The sequence below is a fragment of the Thalassophryne amazonica genome, chromosome 3, assembly GCF_902500255.1.
Source record: "Thalassophryne amazonica chromosome 3, fThaAma1.1, whole genome shotgun sequence".
Taxonomy (NCBI): Eukaryota; Metazoa; Chordata; class Actinopteri; order Batrachoidiformes; family Batrachoididae; genus Thalassophryne; species Thalassophryne amazonica.
In genome coordinates, this window is record NC_047105.1 from 78,778,107 (window position 1) to 78,796,691 (window position 18,585).

Here is an 18,585-nt window from a genome sequence, read left to right on the forward strand (position 1 = left end):
AATAGGTTTGGGCACTGAAACCCAGAACCAATTTACAATGATAAAAGTGAGTTAAGGTAAAAAACAAACAAACAAACATGAATTAGTGTGGCAAGTAGATGGGACCTCAGCCATTTAAGGGGCATCTGGGGGACCTCCGTCAGGAAATTTTCAAACTCTACATGCTCTGACGTGCAATTTGGTTCACTCTAGCAGTCAAATCCTGTAGTTAGAAATTATACCAAAAGTGTTAAAAATTGAACATTGTTGTATCAGTTATTAGAAGTCTACTTATATTGCAGTGTCACTGAATATGATGAAATGAAAGCTGACACAACATCATATGACAATAAAGTACAATTATCAATAAATATTATCCAATAATAATAGTATTCCAAAATGTACCATATGATATGAAAAGAACTTTTACTGACTGTACCTCAAGCAGATTTTGAAACTATTATTTTTCTTACTGTATTGGACTGCAGTGGAAAATGGATTCTATATGGATTACATGGATTTGTCTATATGTGGCCCTGTGAAAGACTGGTGTCCTATCCAGGGTGTACCCTGCCTCACACACTATGACTGCTGGGATAGGCTCCAGCTCCCCATGACCCTTAATTGGAGTAAGCGGTTGAAGATGAGTGAGTGAGTGAGAAAAATATAGGGACATATTATGATCGCAAATGTGCGTATCTGACATCCACATACGAGGTCTGTGATATAAAAAGCGGTCCTTTTTATTTTTTTCAAAAAATAAATGGATTTGATTCATATGTTTTTACGTCAGACAAGCTTGAACCCTCGTGCGCATGCGTGAGTTTTGTCATGCCTGTCGGTGACGTCATTCGCCTGTGGGCAGGCTTTGAGTGAGGTGTGGACTCCCCCTCCCGTCGGAATCTCTTTGTCTGAGACGCTGCTGGAGACGGTGCGCGTTGCTTTATCAAATTTATTCAGGACCGGTGAGGGATATCCGTGTGGACACTATTCGAGAAATTCAGCTGGTTTTCGGTGTAAAGTTTAACGGCTGATCAGAGATTGTGGAGTTTCTTTCGCTTTAAGCACAGCCCACAAAGCGTATCGGCGCGGTCGGAGGTGGCGTCCGTCTGTCTGTTTCGAGCTGAAAACATCCTAATTTAAAGCTCTGTTCACCCAGGACGTCGTCAGAGAACAGAGAAGTTTCAGAAGAAGCCGGCATCAGGAGCTAACCCGGACATTCCACTGTTAAAGGAGATTTTGTAATGAAAGAACGTGCGGACGAATTTGCCGAGTCGGATCCGTGACGACGTGGCAAATCCGTCTGCGCCGCGACATGAAAAACACCTCCGTGTTGAAAACCATTTGTAAAATTCAGGTGGCTTTTGATGGCTTTCAACAAGTGAGTATCTTAGAAATTGTTTAACAGCTTGGGCATGTTCCAACTTGTCCGTTAAGGTTTCCAACGGAGGTGTTTTTCCTGTGGCGACCCCCCGCGGTCGGGTCCGGCCCGACATGCGAATCTGCCCGCACGTTCTTCCATTACAAAATCTACTTTAACAGTGGGATGTCCGCATAAATTCCTGATCCCAAATTCTTCTGAAAGTTCTCTGTTATGGGTCCACAGAGCCTGAAATTAGGAAGTTTTCAGCTTGAAACAGCGAGACGACGCCGCCTCGGAGCGCAGGTCCCCATCAGGCGCCGTGGGCTGTCCTTACGGCGACAGTAAAACTCCAAAATCTCTCATCAGCCGTTAAAATTTTCACCGAAAACCAGCTGAATTTATCGAATGGTGTCCACTCAGTTGTGCCTTACAGGTTTTGAAACATTTTTTATCAAACAAAGCAGCAGTCTCTGAGCCATTCCTAAACAATGAAAAAATCGACGAGAGGGTGGGCCACTCCTCACTCAAAGACTGCCCACAGGCGAATGACGTAACCGACAGGCGTGAAAAAACTCTCGCATGCCCATGAGGGTTCAAGCATGTCTGATGTAATCACACGTGATTCAAATCCATATAGTTTTTGAAAAAAATAATAAGGTCCGTTACTTTTCTCACAGACCTCGTATATTGGTGGCACCAAACAAAGGCAAACAACATAAGCTGATCTCATCAGTGGGCGCATATCATGGTCTACACAGGTCAAACTTATAGTGCTGAATGTCACTTGCCCGCATTTAACACAATTATTTATCCACACAGCTTTAACAAGATTACCACAAGAACCAGCATATAACATATAGAAATAACGCTTTAAATCAACAATTATTTTCAATTATTTACAATTCTCCAAGAAGGCCTTGTCCTTACATCAGAGTTATTTCCATTCCTGTCCACTGTACTGCCTATGTTGACACCTACACAAAGTTCATCCTGCAAATTTATTTCAAAATACAGCCACATCATTTTCACTGCTCAAACTGCATCAAGAGAGATTTATAAAAAGAGAAGGACTATCTGATCAATGATCACATTATGTCATGCCACAATTTCTTTCCACCTCAGACCAGGAAAAACTGGAACTGCACTTTCACAGTATTCTCCATTCCACTATGAAAAGGCCTAGGAATATGCCATCAATCGTACGTCATTACACAAGTGGAGAGCTAGTGACAAAGTGGACATGATAACATAGGCACCACTACTGCACTGTGCATTATACCACTTTATTACTATTTAATGCAGCCTCACCTGTTTTTTCCTCTTTCAGTGTGCTTTTGTGTGCTTTCAGTGTATAATTTTTGCCTAAAATATTTTCTTTTTTCATATGAATTGATCGAAAAAAAAGTATTTTTTCCCAGAGCAGATCTTAAAAAAAAAAGATGAAGAAGCATGAGACGCGGTTTTTGATGCAGACGAAGCTGGCAGCTGCCCAGGGCACATTTTTTTCATAACACACAGGGGGCGAAACAAACACTTAAAAAAAAAAATCATAATAATAATCATCACCTGCGCCACAAAGCGGTGATCATATCACTGTTTGGAGAATGAGCAAATTGGTGCCCCCTCCCTGCAGCTGTAGGTGCCCCTGCTTACTGAGCTGCACAGAACAGAACCAGTGTAAAAGGTTCGACGGTTCTTTTCTGTATGTGCTCAGAGATCAGATTCAGTTCTGATTTCATTCTGCTTTCTATTTCATCACTGGTGATATGACAGCTGTGAGATCAGATAACGGTCACTTACACACAGGAAAAAACAAAACAAAAAAGATTCAGGAACAAATATCACAAGGACTCAGAAATGGACGGACTGTCATCAGAAACTGTAACCATGAAACCAGGGCCAGAAGGAAAGTCAGCACTGCAGAATCACTGGCATCTACAACATGCAGACGCCTGTTGTAGATGCCAGTGATTCTGATTCATGTGTCAGAAATGTTTTAGAGGATGTAAATCCAAGATTGATCCACACAGTCAAGCAAGATGATCCTTCTGGTGCTACACCATAGTCAATATGACTGACGGGTGACAACAAATATAAATAAGAAAATGGGGAGACCACTTTAAACCTTTTAAAAATGCAGAACTAGTGTAGGTGATTTTACAAACATCAAGCTACATAGTGAGCTAAATGTTGAGACAAATATGTACCTTAATAAAAGAGCTAATCATTCCTCCCTAAAAGACAGATTAATATAGCATCTAATGACAGACATTTAGCATGTGAGGGCATGTTTATTCAAATTTGCAATTCATTGATGTTTTGTATACGAGTTATATTGTAGCCTGCAGTCTTTTGATGTCAATTTCAATTGCAATTTCAGGGGCACTTCTAAAATATTTAAAATAAGAAGAAAATAAGAAAAAATGACTGTTTATGCAAAATTTTGTCCGTTTATTTGGGGGGCGAGGGCGCTCGGAGGGGGTCTTGCCCGGGGAGTTATTCAGTGTAGAACCGCCACTGAGAAGCATGTCTTATGGCCCAGTCACACGGCACACAACGATTCCTGAACGAAGGGAAAAAAGTAAAAAAGTCACAATTCGTTGAGAAAAGGTGGACGAAAGAGATTTATCACTGAATAGCCTGCGAAGCAAGAGCGCAAAAGGGATGAAAGAGGAACTTAACGATCTCGACACTTTAAACGAAAAGTGCCTGGAGCCACAGCTGCAGCAGTGGGTGTCTGCATCTCTGAGTTCCAGGACTCGGCGCTGGGATGGAGCTCATAGCGCCTGAGTCCTGAAGAAACTGCAAACAGAAGCTGTGGAGATCTGTGCGCACGTCGGTGGACCCACCTGCTCTGATTCCTCATCCAGAACAAAAGAGGGATAATCTCCTTCATCATCAGAATCCACAGTGTCTGATGACGCTGCGCGCTCCGTCTGGCTCCAATAAAAAAAAAAAACCTCTGGTGTGCCATGGTCACTGCTGTATCACTGTATTATGTTCTAAGCCATATATATTGATTTATAACAGAAAATTGTCAAAGGGGGGAATAAATATGAGTGTAAAGATGACTGAATATATCAGAGCAGTAAATTGATCAGTCCACGTGAACACGCATTGACTCACGTGCGGTTATTTCAACCAGCTGCAGCTGATCCACAACGTAAATTCTGTCTTCCAGAACAGCTCTTTATATAATCTTTTGAATTATGTACCTGTTGCCACATGTACAGAAGGGCTGGATTATCATTCCTACATTCATGTTATATTTAATAAAAAAATAAGTGCATGAAGCAGCTGCTGCTGATGCTGCGTTCAAGTACCGTCAGAAATTACACAACTTTTTTGTTGTTTCAAATTCAGCAGTTGCTTGTGGCAAAATAATTAATTGTATCCACACAAAAGATTAATTCTTCCCTATATAAGGTGCCTGAGCACATTGAAGCTGACCCTCCCCCCACCCAGATTAAAAAATCCAAGCAAACAGGCTGAGTTTGCCCTGTAATTTCTGACGGAACATGAACGCAGCAGCAGCCTGAGCGCTCACAAACCGGCTTCTGCACTGTGTGAAAACATTCAGCCAGTCGAACGAAGTCAAATGATTAAAAACGTCAAGAACGACAGCAAAACAAAACACGGACAAATTGAGGTTTTCACTGCCCTTCCTTCAAATTTTTCAACAGTTTAAAATCCTGACGAAGCGCTAGCTGCAGGAACGAAGCTGCAGAAGGTTAAACAATGCCAACTAAAGCCCAGATTTCTTGTTTCGTTAGGGCTTCGTTGCCCTTCGTTAAGTGCCATGTGACTGGGCCATTAGATTTGGGCAAATGTGATAAAAAAAAAAATATATATATATTTTTTCAGTGCAGGCTTTTTACTTTGTTGCTTTGTCAGTCTGCTGTTACACAAACCTGTCCAGTTGGTGGCGATCAGTGTTGCCATAGTTACTTTGAAAAAGTAATCCAATTACTGATCACTCCTTGAAAAATAACTTAGTTATTTATTGATTACTCAATTTTAAAAGTAACTAAGTTAGATTACTATTTACTTTATTAGTTACTTTCAGCAGCTGCCGACAACAACCCTCTGCCACCTCAACATGAAAATGATAACCCGTTTTGCCAACACTCACTTTATAGTCACCCTTTTTTGACTTCAATGAAAAAATAAAATAAAGACATCTTGACCTCATATTTAACTGCTGACAGCACTGTAACGATAAAACTTACAATTTCTAACCTACATTGTTTATAAATGTAACTATTAAATTCTTTCTTTCTGAGAGGGGAAAATGGCGGCGGAAGAGTAAGAAGTGTTTAGTGTGAGCTCCCGTTTTTTATTTACTATATAGTGGTGTTTTTACAATTTATCCCTGCTAAATTCGACACTTGTTATTTTGTTAGTCTGTCTTTACAGTGTTGCCTCCTTCTTCGCGTATAATGGCATCCAGTTTGAGAAAATATAAATATACGGGAGCCGCAGCCGCTAGGTCTGATGCTACCTGTGATCAGAGTTATGCTAAAGACTCTGCACCGCCATTATCAAAGTCGACCGAGATGGACTTCTCGACGCTGAAAACAGACATTTTAGCGTCAAAATCCAGTATTTCAGAGGTATAAAAGCCGAAATGAAGGACTTGCTGGCGGAAGACCTTGGATTTATTAGAGGCGAGCTACAGGCGGTGCGAGCGGAAGTGGCGAGCGGCACCACGGCCCTTCGGGCTGATTTAGACCAGGTAAAAGTTCGATTCAAAGACGTGGAGGATGGCTTGTCAACCTGGTCAGAGGAAGTGGTTTCTCTGCGCGGTGCTGTGATTGAGATCAAATGGTTAAATGGTCTCCGAAAGAAATATGAAGATATGGTGGGGCGTTTAAGGAGATGCAATCTGAGGATTACTGGCGTCCCCGAAACATCAGAGTTTGGCACTGCTACTGCATTAGCTGAACTTCTCAAGGAGCTACTGGATCTGGAAAACGCACCATGTATTGACCACTTTCACTGCACGCCAGGTGGGAGGAAGGCGGAAGGAAAGCCGCGGGTCAGTGTGGTGAAGCTGCATTACTTCCAGGAGTGTGCGGAGATACTGGGGCATGCACGCCGTCATGGGCCGCTTCGATACAGAGAGGCGCCGGTCTTCATCGCCCCAGATTACACAGCTAGTGTGGCCAAAGCCCAAGCAGCTTTCACTGACGTCAAGAGGCTTCTTCATAACAGGCGAGATGTTCGGTACGGACTGTTGTTCTCAGCTCGGCTCCACATCACTCACGGTGAGGACAACATAGAGTTCACGGATCTGAACGCTGCCATGGAATATGTTCGGAAAAATATTATCTCTACGATGAGCAGAGACGATGGGAAGTGAAATCCCCATTCTCATCACATTTACAGGCTTCATTAACCTTTTTGAGCGAGTTTAGAGTCATCTTTTTAAACTATTATTTAGTTTACCACTAATAACTAATAACTATTTCTTAATTGACGGGCAAAACGGGAGCCCAGTGTAGTTGGTGTCTTGTTTTTTTTTCCCTCAATACAAGCACTATGTGTGGATTTGTGTTTAAGAGTTGCTGTTATTATCTCCATGTTCATGTGGGAGATAGGGGTGGAGCTAAACCAGATCTGTTTATTTGTGGTGACCTTTATGTCAGGTATCTTTGGATTCATGTGCATCAGGTGATATATTGTTTTTCTAATCATGACTGGTAATATGAAAAATACTAGTTATTCAAATGGCTGTCTAGTTAACTGTGTGAGCTGGAATGTAAAATCTCTTAATAGCCCAATAAAATTCTGTAAAATTATGAGTCATTTAAAGCAACTGAGAGCGGATATTGCTTTTTTGCAAGAGACACGTGTGCTCTGCTGATAGTGTGCTTCTAAGTAAAAAATGGCCTGGTCAGGTTTTTCAATCTAATTTTCAATCTAAGTCCAGGGGAGTAGCTATCATGATTAATCAGCAGGTACAATTTACAGTGTCTAGTGTACACTCAGACACAGCTGGACGTTATGTTGTTGTAGTTGGTAAGTTATATACCCTCCCAGTGATTTTGGTATCAGTTTATGCACCAAACTGGGAGGATAATATATTTTTAACTCCCTTTTCTCAAAGCTGCCAAACATATCATCACACAGTCTTCTGATGGGTGGCGATATTAACTGTGTTCTTTCACCGCTTGATCGTAGTGCTGTGGGGAAGTTCAATTTGACCAAATCTGCTCATACAATTAACTCCTTTCTAAAAACGTATGCTGTGGCTGATGTGTGGCGCTTTCGTAATCCTTCCTCAAGAGCATATTCATTCTTCTCCAGTGTTCATAAGTCATACTCTCAGATTGATTATTTTTTCCTCGATAAGTGTGTTCTGCCATTAGTGAGAGAGTGTGAATATGGAGCAATGGTCATATCAGATCATGGACCTCTCATTATGAAGCTGATGATCCCAGTAACGCACTCTATTTACCGTCCCTGGCGTTTTAATTCGTTACTTCTGTCCGAGGAAGATTTTGTTCAGTTGATTATATCTGAAATCAAATTCTTTCTTGAAACTAATCAAACACCAGGGATGCCACACTGTATTGTGTGGGAGACGTTGAAGGCCTATTTGAGGGGACAAATAATCTCTTACTGTGCTAATAAAAGAAAGACAAATTTGATACGGTTACAACAGCTAACCGATGAGATATTACAATTAGACGCCGCACTCAGTCACTCCCCTCTCAAGATCTAGTGAAGAAACGTGTGTTACTCCAGACAGAATTTAATACTCTGTCAACACAGCAGGCTGAGTATTTAATATCTAAATCTAAACAGGGTCATTATGAACATGGTTATAAGGCTGGTCGATTGCTTGCACATCAGCTACGCCAGCGTTCAGCTTATCAAACGATTCCAAAAATAAATGACGATCAAGGCAAGGTATGTTGCGATAATGCTGAAATAAATCTGTGTTTTAGTCAATTTTACCGTACCCTGTACACATTAGAATCACCAGTTGATTCATCTGAACTAGAAAGTTTTTTAGCAGCCTGGAGCTTCCCTCAGTAAATCCTGATTTGGTAAACGAGTTGGAGAGAGATATCACTGTGGCTGAAATTGTTGTAGCAATCGGAGATATGCAAAATGGGAAATCCCCGGGCCTGGATGGCTTTCCCATTGAGTCTTTAAAAACTTTTTCAGATCAGCTTTCCCCTCTTTTATTGTCAGTTTTTGAAGAATCATTTTCCTCTTCATTATTACCACTCTCTATGCAGCAAGCTGTTATATCATTGCTTCTGAAGAAAGATAGAGACCCTTTAAACTGTAGCTCATATCGCCTGATATCTCTCTTGAACACTGATGCAAAATCCTGGCAAAGGTTTAGCAAGGCGTCTTGAATACGTGGTTCCTACGTTGTCTCATCTGACCAGACAGGATTTGTAAAACCGTCAATCTTTTTTTAATATCAGGCGACTGTTTGATGTTTTATATACTTCTGCTCCACACAGTCATAAGAATGATGAAGTTGTACTTTCGCTGGATGCTGATAAAGCATTTGATCGTGTGGAATGGAGATTTCTCTTTAAGACCTTAGAGTCTTTTAAATTTGGCCCTAAATTTCTGTTGTGGGTAAAACTACTCTATTCATCTAGAATGGCAGCAGTACGCACTAATAATAATATATGTGGCTATTTCAAATTACAACGTGATACAAGACAGGGATGTCCACTCTCTCCATTGTTATTTGCAATTGCAATAGAACCACTGGCAGTAGCGCTACGTAACAACTTACGTATTAAGGGCATAAACCCGTTTGACATGGAACATAAGGTTTGTTTATATGCGGATGATACCCTTTTATACATTTCAGATCCCCTCTCTAGTATTCCTGAACTACTTGCTTTGCTTCAAGAATTTGGGCGAGTATCTGGTTATAAGGTTAATCTCCAGAAGAGTGAGCTCATGCCTGTGTCTTCTTTAAATGCAAAACTTGAGGGCAATGTCCCATTTAAAATTAACACTAAAAAATTTAAATATCTCGGCATTTGGGTAACACGAGGCTATAAGGAGCTTTACCAGGCCAATTATTCACCTCTTCTGGCAAATCTTAAGCATGATATCAACAGGTGGCAAACTCTACCTCTCTCTCTTGGGGAAGGAATAATTCAATCAGAATGACAATATTACCTAAATTTTTGTATTTGTTTCAGAACTTGCCAATATTTTTGACAAAATCATTTTTTTTCAATTTGAATAGTCAGTTGTCCACGTTTATTTGGAATAAACAGCACCCTCGAATTGGCAAAAGGCTCTTACAGATGCCCCGTAGCCTTGGTGGTATGTCACTGCCCAATTTTACGTTTTATTACTGGGCAGCGAATATTAGAGCCTTATTATTTTGGTTAGAAACAGATAAGCTCCCTAGTTGGGTGGCTCTGGAAAAAGCCTCGATCACATCTAGCTCTGCATCTGCTTTACTTTGCTCTCAGTTACCATTTACAAATCCACTCTCAACCTATACCTGTAATCCTGTTGTTACTCACACACTGAAAATTTGGAATCAGTTCAGAAGGTCATTTCACTTTACAGAACTATTGTTTTTTGCCCCAGTGTCAAATAATCACGTTTGTCCCTTCTCTGACTGATGCAACTTTTAATTCCTGGACTCTTAAAGGTGTGCATTCACTTTATGATCTCTATGTAGACAATATCTTTGCCTTTTATGATCAGCTAGTACAGAAATTCGGTCTCCACTCTTCACATTGTTTTAAATATCTCCAGGTCAGACATTTTGTGAGGTCAAACTCTGTTAGTTTCCCTTTGTGCCCCTCTAAGAACTTGGTGGATTCGATTCTTGAGTGCAAAACGTTTCCAAAACGGACACTCAGCAGGATTTACAAACTGCTGAGCTATCACTATGAGACAAGTTTGGACTCCCTTAAACACAAATGGGAGCTGGACTTGGGTGAAACCATATCAGATTCAACGTGGGGAATCATTATCAAGAACATTTATTCATCTTCAATATGTCTGAGACATTCCGTTCTTCAGTTTAAAGTCGTCCATCGTCTGCATTGGTCTAAGGGTAAGGACAAACTGTCAAAGTTTAAACCTGACCTGGACCCGGCCTGCAACCGCTGTAAGCAGTCCCCGGCCTCACTGGTTCACACATTCTGGACCTGTCCAAAACTACATGGTTATTGGCAATCTGTTTTCAACACACTTCTGCAATATGTGGTAGGACTGTCCATCCATTTCCACTGACCTCTCTGTTTGGTGTTGTCCCTCTGGAGGCCCTATTCAGTAAAAAACAGAAGGCTATGATTGCGTTTTGTTCTCTGTTGGCCAGGAGACTCATTCTCTGCCAATGGAAGGATTTACATCCACCTACATATGGTCAGTGGATGAGAGACGTTATGTATCATATTCATTTGGAGAAGATCAGATATACTGTAAAAGGATCTGTCAAGGTTTATCTTGATACATGGCAACCATTTCTATCTTATTTTGAGAGTGTGTCTGCAGATGTTTTAGTTTAAATACTATCAGAGTCTGTGATGCATACTAACATACAGTACTTAAGATTGTGTTTGTGTGTCCTTAGATGCCTGTACAGTTTAGTTATTATTATAGTTGATCTGGTTTAGAAGGGGTGGGGCGGGAGGGTTATTTCAAGTTTGTGTTCTCTGTTTGTTTTGTGTGTAAAAATGGAAAAAACTAATAAAAATACTTTGATCAAAAAAAAATTCTTTCTTTCTAACATTTTTCGAACTTTTAAATTCTTTCTAAACATTTTAGTTGGTGAAATTATTTTTATTATTATTGTTATTATTATTAGTTGTACTATGAAAAAAAGTCTTCAAAAGTGTACCTTTAATTTTGGGCTGTTGTGGGGAGCCGCATCTCCCCCTCCCCCCACCCATGCCCCCTTCCTGCGTGGATTCACCCCCGGTTTGCGTTTGAGCAGAAAAATGGATAACGTTTATTTATTGTTTATTTATTAACACGATAAGATTGACAGGTAAGTAAGTTTTATCCACGTTTTTTACGTCATGTTGTCCTCAGAAAGAGAATACAAGTGATTTTGGGAGGAAAAAAAAAGCATTAGTATTTATAACGCGTCGTAGATCAGCTGTTTTTAATGAGGACATGCACGGAGTGACTCAGAGTTTTAAAGAAAACAAAAAAGTGAAAAAGCGCCTTTGTAAAACCATAGCTCTGAGCATTACCGTACTTTGAGAGACAACTGTTTATCAACTCAGAGCTACTGCACAGCGGAGGAAAAGCTGGAAAAGTGGGCAGTTCAACAAACACCGGCCTGCCCCTGCCCACGGGCCAGTTTTTGCAAGCGACCCACAATACAAAATAACAGTACGCACAGTGACTTAGAGAAGCAGGCTAACTCATTACTGATTTTGGAAATATGAACGCTTTAGGTTACTTGTTACTGAAAAAAACAGTCAGATTAGAGTCATGCATTACTAAGTTACTAAGTAACGCGTTCCCGGCATCACTGGTGGCAACAATGCCAGCCACCATTAAAATTACAAGAGGAAAATGACATTAACATCACACTAACTTAACAATGACAGCTTCTCCAGTAACGTTATCTGTTTGCTGTCTTGTGTTGATAATGATGTTTGGATTAGTGGTTAATTGCAGCGCATACTGGCTCAAAATTACTAGAGTGTAAATACAGTTTAAAGAAAAAGGAATGTGAAAAATACTTGCTCCTGAAAAAACAACCACCCAACTTTATTCCTTAGGTGTTATTTATGTTACTACCCACCCCCATGCTATTGTGTAATCCCAAATGTGACATTCCATCATACCGGTTGTGACTATAATGCAGTATATGACTGTAATACAGTATATGACATGACCTTATTACTCGCACACTCTGTAATTATCTGAATCTTTTTCTGAAGTTTATGTGGAGTTGTGCACCTACACTGGGGTTCTGTCAAGGTTTGGCCCTGTTCGGGGCTTTGATTCCATCTTTCCTTCTTTCTTTTCTTCCCCTTTGACTCCTGTTTTGTTTTATTAGTTGGTTATTTTCATCATGTGTTTATTCTATGTTCCATTTTTCTTTGTCACTTTGTATTCTTCTGCCATGATTCAGTTCCGTTCTAGTTTTGTCCTGCCGGTTTGTGTTTTCATTTTTATCATGAGTTTATTACTTGTCTATTTTGGTCCTTTCATTCGTAGTATCATCTGTTGTGCTTATGTCAGGTTTTGTTTTCTGTTTTCTTGTAGTCTTTGCTTTACTTATAGTTTGTTGAACCACTGTGTTTTCTTTGTCAGTTCTTGTTTAGTTGTGCTTTAGTGTTTATTGTCTTATTGCTGCTCTGATCGGTTCGTATATAGCCTTCTTGTTAACTTATTATCTGCTGGTTGCTTTTAGTTCTCATGTTTATGCCTGTTCCTAGTTCCTGTTCATAGTAGTATTATATTTTGTGCTTAGTTTCTGTTCTCAGTTTGTCCTCATTCCCATTTGTTGTGTTCACTCCACACCCTGTACACGCCATTGTGTCTTCATCTCTTACACTGTGATTCTGTCTGCTTTGGTTTTTCATTCACTCACGCTCTTTGCAACTGCTAATGCATCTTTGTATCACTCCACTTTGTGCAATCCCTTCCTTCGCCATCTTTCACTGTCCACAATCTGCCTTCCCCGGCCACGTCCCCTTCCAGAGACTTCCACACGCCTGCTCCACATCACCTTGATTGGTTTGCTCCTCATTTAAACCCTCACAGTCCCACAGCTCACTGCCCGATTGTTGACTTTGTTCACTCTCTCACCTCTCATCCTGTCCAGTTTGCTCTCCAGTGTTTTTTGACCTCGCTTGTGTACTCCGTCCTCCGCCTCACTGTTACCCTGAACTCAGCCTGTTTTTGACTCTGCCTTTGCCCTGCCTGTTATACTCCTTGACGCTGTTTGTACAAACTCTGCATGTTTCCGGGCCACGACTTAGCCTGTTCCATGTATGATACCTCTGCCTGTATGTCTGACTACCTGTGTACCAAACCCACTGCCTGGTTATTAGATAAAGCTTCTTATTCTCCACAACCAGCCATGTCTGTGAGTTTGAATTGGTCTCCTACTGCTCCTTGCTTCAAGCCACCACCAGTCCTGACAGGTTCAATGTCTTGCTCAGGGACACTTTATCACTTAAGCCACTGGCACGCCAGATTGCGTGCCAGTGAGGGAATCCAATTCGTGCAAGTGTCAAGGCACCTTTAGCTGCAGCTGGAGATCACACCACCAATAATTAGACCGTACCGTGTCTCCCATGTGGGACTGGAAGTCAAACCGAGCTGGGGGGCAGAAGACATTGTTGTATGACTCCATCAATTTCTGTTTGTCTCCGTTGGGTTCCAGTCTCTCTGCAGCTCCCTCCAGTGCCTCCAAACCAGTGTGTTTGGACGTCTCTACATTCTGTTCTGCAGATAAGTAGGTCCTGAGGGCACGGTGCAGGCTGGCATGGTAGCCCAGGTCACAGCACTGTCAAGCACACACAAGAAAAAACATCCATCCATCTAAGTTAAAATGTATGAATACATGAATATCCCCTGGGGTGTACCTATGTTCCTTTGGTACATAAATGACATATGTCTAAACATGAAACTTTAAATTTATTCTGTTTGGTGATTTCACAAATTCTTATTTATTTATTTTTTGCTTTGATTATAATTTACAGTTGCTTTCAAAAGAAACCGTAACAGAAATGAATACATTATAGAAGGTGATTTGATAAAAAACAAAGTCTTTAAATTTGAATAGAACAAAATTTCTGTTATTTTGAATCTTGGTATAGATGGAGAGGTGAAAATCAAAACACAAAATGTTACTCAAAGAGTGGATTAGAAACTTTATAATTATCAGTAGGCGTGCGTGCAGGTGTGAAAGTGTTTATTTGTCTAAATGTGGCCCTGTGACAGACTGGTGTCCTGTCCACGGTGTACCCCGCCTCACACACCATGACTGCTGGGATAGGCTCCACCCACCCCCCACCCCCCCCCCCCCCCCCCCCCACACACACACACACACCCCATGACCCTTAATTGGAGTAAGCGGTGGATTACTTGGGTTTTTACTGGTGAAAATTTCATGTCAGTAGCACCTTTAGAAATATATTTACTGAGAAAAATGGTGACGTGTTCAGTACTTATTTTACCCGCTGTATGCTTTAGATCATCAATCTAGACTTACTGGTTGCTGAGATGTACAAAAAAAGGTGACTTTGTTTTCCTTGACCTTGATCTTTGACATCTGACCAAAGTACTACAAAATCTAATCAGCTTATCACAAGTAATATTCCTACAAAGTTTGATCCATCTACGCTTCTTGGTTGCTGAGATAAACCAAAAACGCTGTCTTTCAGAAAATGTTTTCCTTGAATTTTGACAAACTTCTCCAAAATCAAATCACTTCCAAATATTGATTGAAGTGCTATTCCCACCAGGTCTGAAATCCATCCAGCTGTGTTTGAGTTATGTTGTCTACAGACACACAAGACAATACCATGTTATTGCCGCTTCCCTGATGCACAGAATAACAATCAAAAAGCAACCACAGTGGCTGGGTTAAACTGACACACAATGAAGATGCTTGATTGACAAATGTAACACAAACTTGACCATTAAGTCACAATATCAGCTCAGAACTGCTGCATGACAGAAAACTGCGAAGACACGTCGACTTGGCAGTGAGCTCAATTTTGATAACAAGTGACAACAGGCAAAAACTGCCTGATTGTATAAACACATTTTTCTGTTGGAATCACTGTTAAACTGCCAGTGGAAAGCAGGGAAACGACAAGTGATCCAACAGCATCTGACCACACAGACTGATCATGATGATTATTTTCAAAGATGTCAAACAGCATTCAGTCAATACTGTGAGTCAGCCTGAAGAATACTTGTTTAATAGTGTTGGAGGATCTTGTTTCTGCTGTATAGAGTCAATACACTGTTGACTCAGATGTCACATGATACCTCCTCTTGGGATAACTTTGCATGTCTGATCTTTTTCTTTCTGCTCATCGTTTCCCACATCTGTGTGGGGTCGATGTTTGTGATCGACCTTCTCCACACAGTCCCACACCTCCTCCCCACTCAGCCTATTTTCCTTCGAGTCTTCCTTTTACTCTATCAATCAATCAATCAATTTTTTTTTTATATAGCGCCAAATCACAACAAACAGTTGCCCCAAGGTGCTTTATATTGTAAGGCAAGGCCATACAATAATTATGTAAAACCCCAACGGTCAAAACGACCCCCTATGAGCAAGCACTTGGCTACAGTGGGAAGGAAAAACTCCCTTTTAACAGGAAAGGAAACCTCCAGCAGAACCAGGCTCAGGGAGGGGCAGTCTTCTGCTGGGACTGGTTGGGGCTGAGGGAGAGAACCAGGAAAAAGACATGCTGTGGAGGGAGCAGAGATCGATCACTAATGATTAAATGCAGAGTGGTGCATACAGAGCAAAAAGAGAAGAAACAGTGCATCATGGGAACCCCCCAGCAGTCTACGTCTATAGCAGCATAACTAAGGGATGGTTCAGGGTCACCTGATCCAGCCCTAACTATAAGCTTTAGCAAAAAGGAAAGTTTAAGCCTAATCTTAAAAGTAGAGAGGGTGTCTGTCTCCCTGATCTGAATTGGGAGCTGGTTCCACAGGAGAGGAGCCTGAAAGCTGAAGGCTCTGCCTCCCATTCTACTCTTACAAACCCTAGGAACTACAAGTACCCATCCACAACCACTTTGTCCTTTTCCACTTTTCTGCTTTTTTTGGTATTATTGCTGTCTTATAAACCTGTCTGGGTTTCTGACTCTCCTGGATCAAGACGAAGGCTTTCATTGGCTTTTTGGACACAGTCATCAGACGTGTATCTGTGTGTGGCAAAAATGTTCAACTTGCTGAGAGATTCACTTCTCGGCAGTGAAACTGGGTCCTCATCCTTTAAGATCAAGAGTCACCGAAGAACTCATGGAGTCCCAAGGTCACTGGGCAGAGGTATTTGGTTATGCCAATACATTTGGAATCCCAAGGTCACTGGGCAGAGGTATTTGATTATGCCAATACCTTTGGAGTCCCAAGGTCACTGGGCAGAGGTATTTGGTGATGCTAATACCTTTGGAGTCCCGAGGTCGCTGGGCAGAGATATTTGGTGATGCTAATACCTTTGGAGTCCCGAGGTCGCTGGGCAGAGGTATTTGGTGATACCAATACCTTTTCAGGAAACAAACCTCCACATCTTTCAGGTCTTGGTGCTTCCTGTCTTGGCATATGGTTATGAGACTTGGACATGACGCAGTGACCTGCAGCAGCATCAACTACTGTAGATGTCTTTGGTACTAAGTCTCTTCGCATGAGCCTTGGTACCACTACAATTAACATATTTTTGATCCAAAACAAACTCCTCATTCAACTTCTCAGTGGCTGTAATCACCGCATTAATTGATTCCTCAAAGATCACAGCACCATCCACAAAATCAAAGTCAATTACCTTCCCTTGCCAAATTAAAAACAAAAACCTAAGCTGCTGGACTCTACCACCCTAACCAACACCCAGTCCATGGAAGTACTGAACAGAACAGGAGCCAGAACGCATGCCTGACAATTTGTACCAGACTGGTCCTGAGTAGCAAGTAACTGGGTCTAAATCCTTTTAAGAATGACCCTTTTAAACACCAAGCCTGGCACAGAGAGCAGCATAATACCCCTGAGGTTTCTGCAATTCAGGCAATCACCCTTTCCTTTCCAGACAGGGGCAAGATGCCCTTTCTTCCAGTCAGTAAGGATGACAATTGTCTCCCAGATTGAAACAAAGACTGTTTGACATCAGGAGCAACAGCTGCCTGCTCAGATCCAGCAAGCATGAAAAATACTGGTTCAGATACTTTGCCGCTAGCTGCCCATGGATGCCTAACAAGGAAATCCTGACCAGCAACATGTGGAAAGCAGAAAATAAATGAGAGAGAGAGAGAGAGAGAGAGAGAGAGAGAGAGAGAGAGAGAGAGAGAGAGAGAGAGAGAGAGAGAGAGAGAGACAGAGAGAGAGAGAGAGAGAGAGAGTGGTGGGCAAAGTTCAACTAATCAGCTAACAGGTGATGCTTCATTCAATTGCACGTCCGAAGTTATTAATTCTGTGGTGGAATATCTGATATCGATGTTAATACATTCCAGTGCGTCTGTTCAGGAAAAGGACATCAAGTGCCTTTCTGTGATATTTTCATTCCCCATCTTGGGAGGGGGATTGTCATGTGTTTGTGACACACCGCTGTACTGAAACCAACACCAAGGTCAACAGCTGAAGTTAGAATCCATCAGATATGTTTATTTCATAAACCTGCCATTGAACACATCTAACATGGCTGATCGCATCACTCTCACCAGATGATGATGCCATCTGTGCTAATATTATTAAAGACAAACATAAAAAACTGTTTACCGTTATTTCTGTTGTCACATCACCATCATAGATTAGTCTTAAATAAATATGATCTGACATGCTGTTGTGAACACAATCTCTGTGATGCTAGCACGGGATGCTAACATGTAAGTTAGCTAATCCAGGAGCAACTTTCTGTGGATGGCTGTTTGACATTCCTTCTTGTACTCTTCAAAGGACTGTTGACAGGGCAAGCACACTTCATAAACCCCTTTAGCATGCTAAAACACTTTTGGTGCAATTCTGCATGGGGACATCGCATTCTCTTTAGAATTCTTTAAATGGTTCCACAGTGAACTGAATGAATTATGGAGTCACAGTTGTTGTTTGCTTCGAGGTAATTCCAGCAAGCACCACGCACTGATGTAGCTAGAACAAAATGACGTTACCCACAATAAGGACTATGGTTTAGCAGTTTATCCGGTTACTGTTAACAGAGAAAGATAGCAGTTAGCGGTTATTCGTAGCTTCAGCTAAATGTTTCAGCTGTTTATTGGGTTAGCATTATCACCGTTAACGTTTCAGTTAGCAGAGGTTAATAAAGCTAACTTTTAGGTTAGCTGTGGCCACCCCTGCAGGTAGAGGGTCTCCATTCAGCTGGCCTCATTAAGAGAACTATAATCTTTCTGCACATGCACTATCCCACATAGTGTTTGTACTCACGTCAATAATGTCAGCGAGGTCATGGATGTAATATTTGAAGACACAACTGTTGGTGGCCTCAAGCGCGATTAGGTACTCATTCCTGGCTTTGATGGCTTTCAGCTTGTTCTCGGTGTACTTGGCCTGCCTCTGACAGACAAACACAGAATGAA

The 18,585-nt window shown here is 41.4% G+C and overlaps 1 protein-coding gene across 1 annotated transcript in view; it reads right to left on the reverse strand.

Annotated features, from left to right (window-relative positions):
* The window catches only part of srgap2 (SLIT-ROBO Rho GTPase activating protein 2), a 286,727-nt gene that overhangs the window by 27,124 nt on the left and 241,018 nt on the right, over positions 1-18,585 (reverse strand). Inside the window, 2 exon segments of the mRNA XM_034166920.1 lie at positions 13,602-13,823; positions 18,434-18,562. Of these exon segments, the coding sequence (XP_034022811.1) occupies positions 13,602-13,823; positions 18,434-18,562 (351 nt within the window).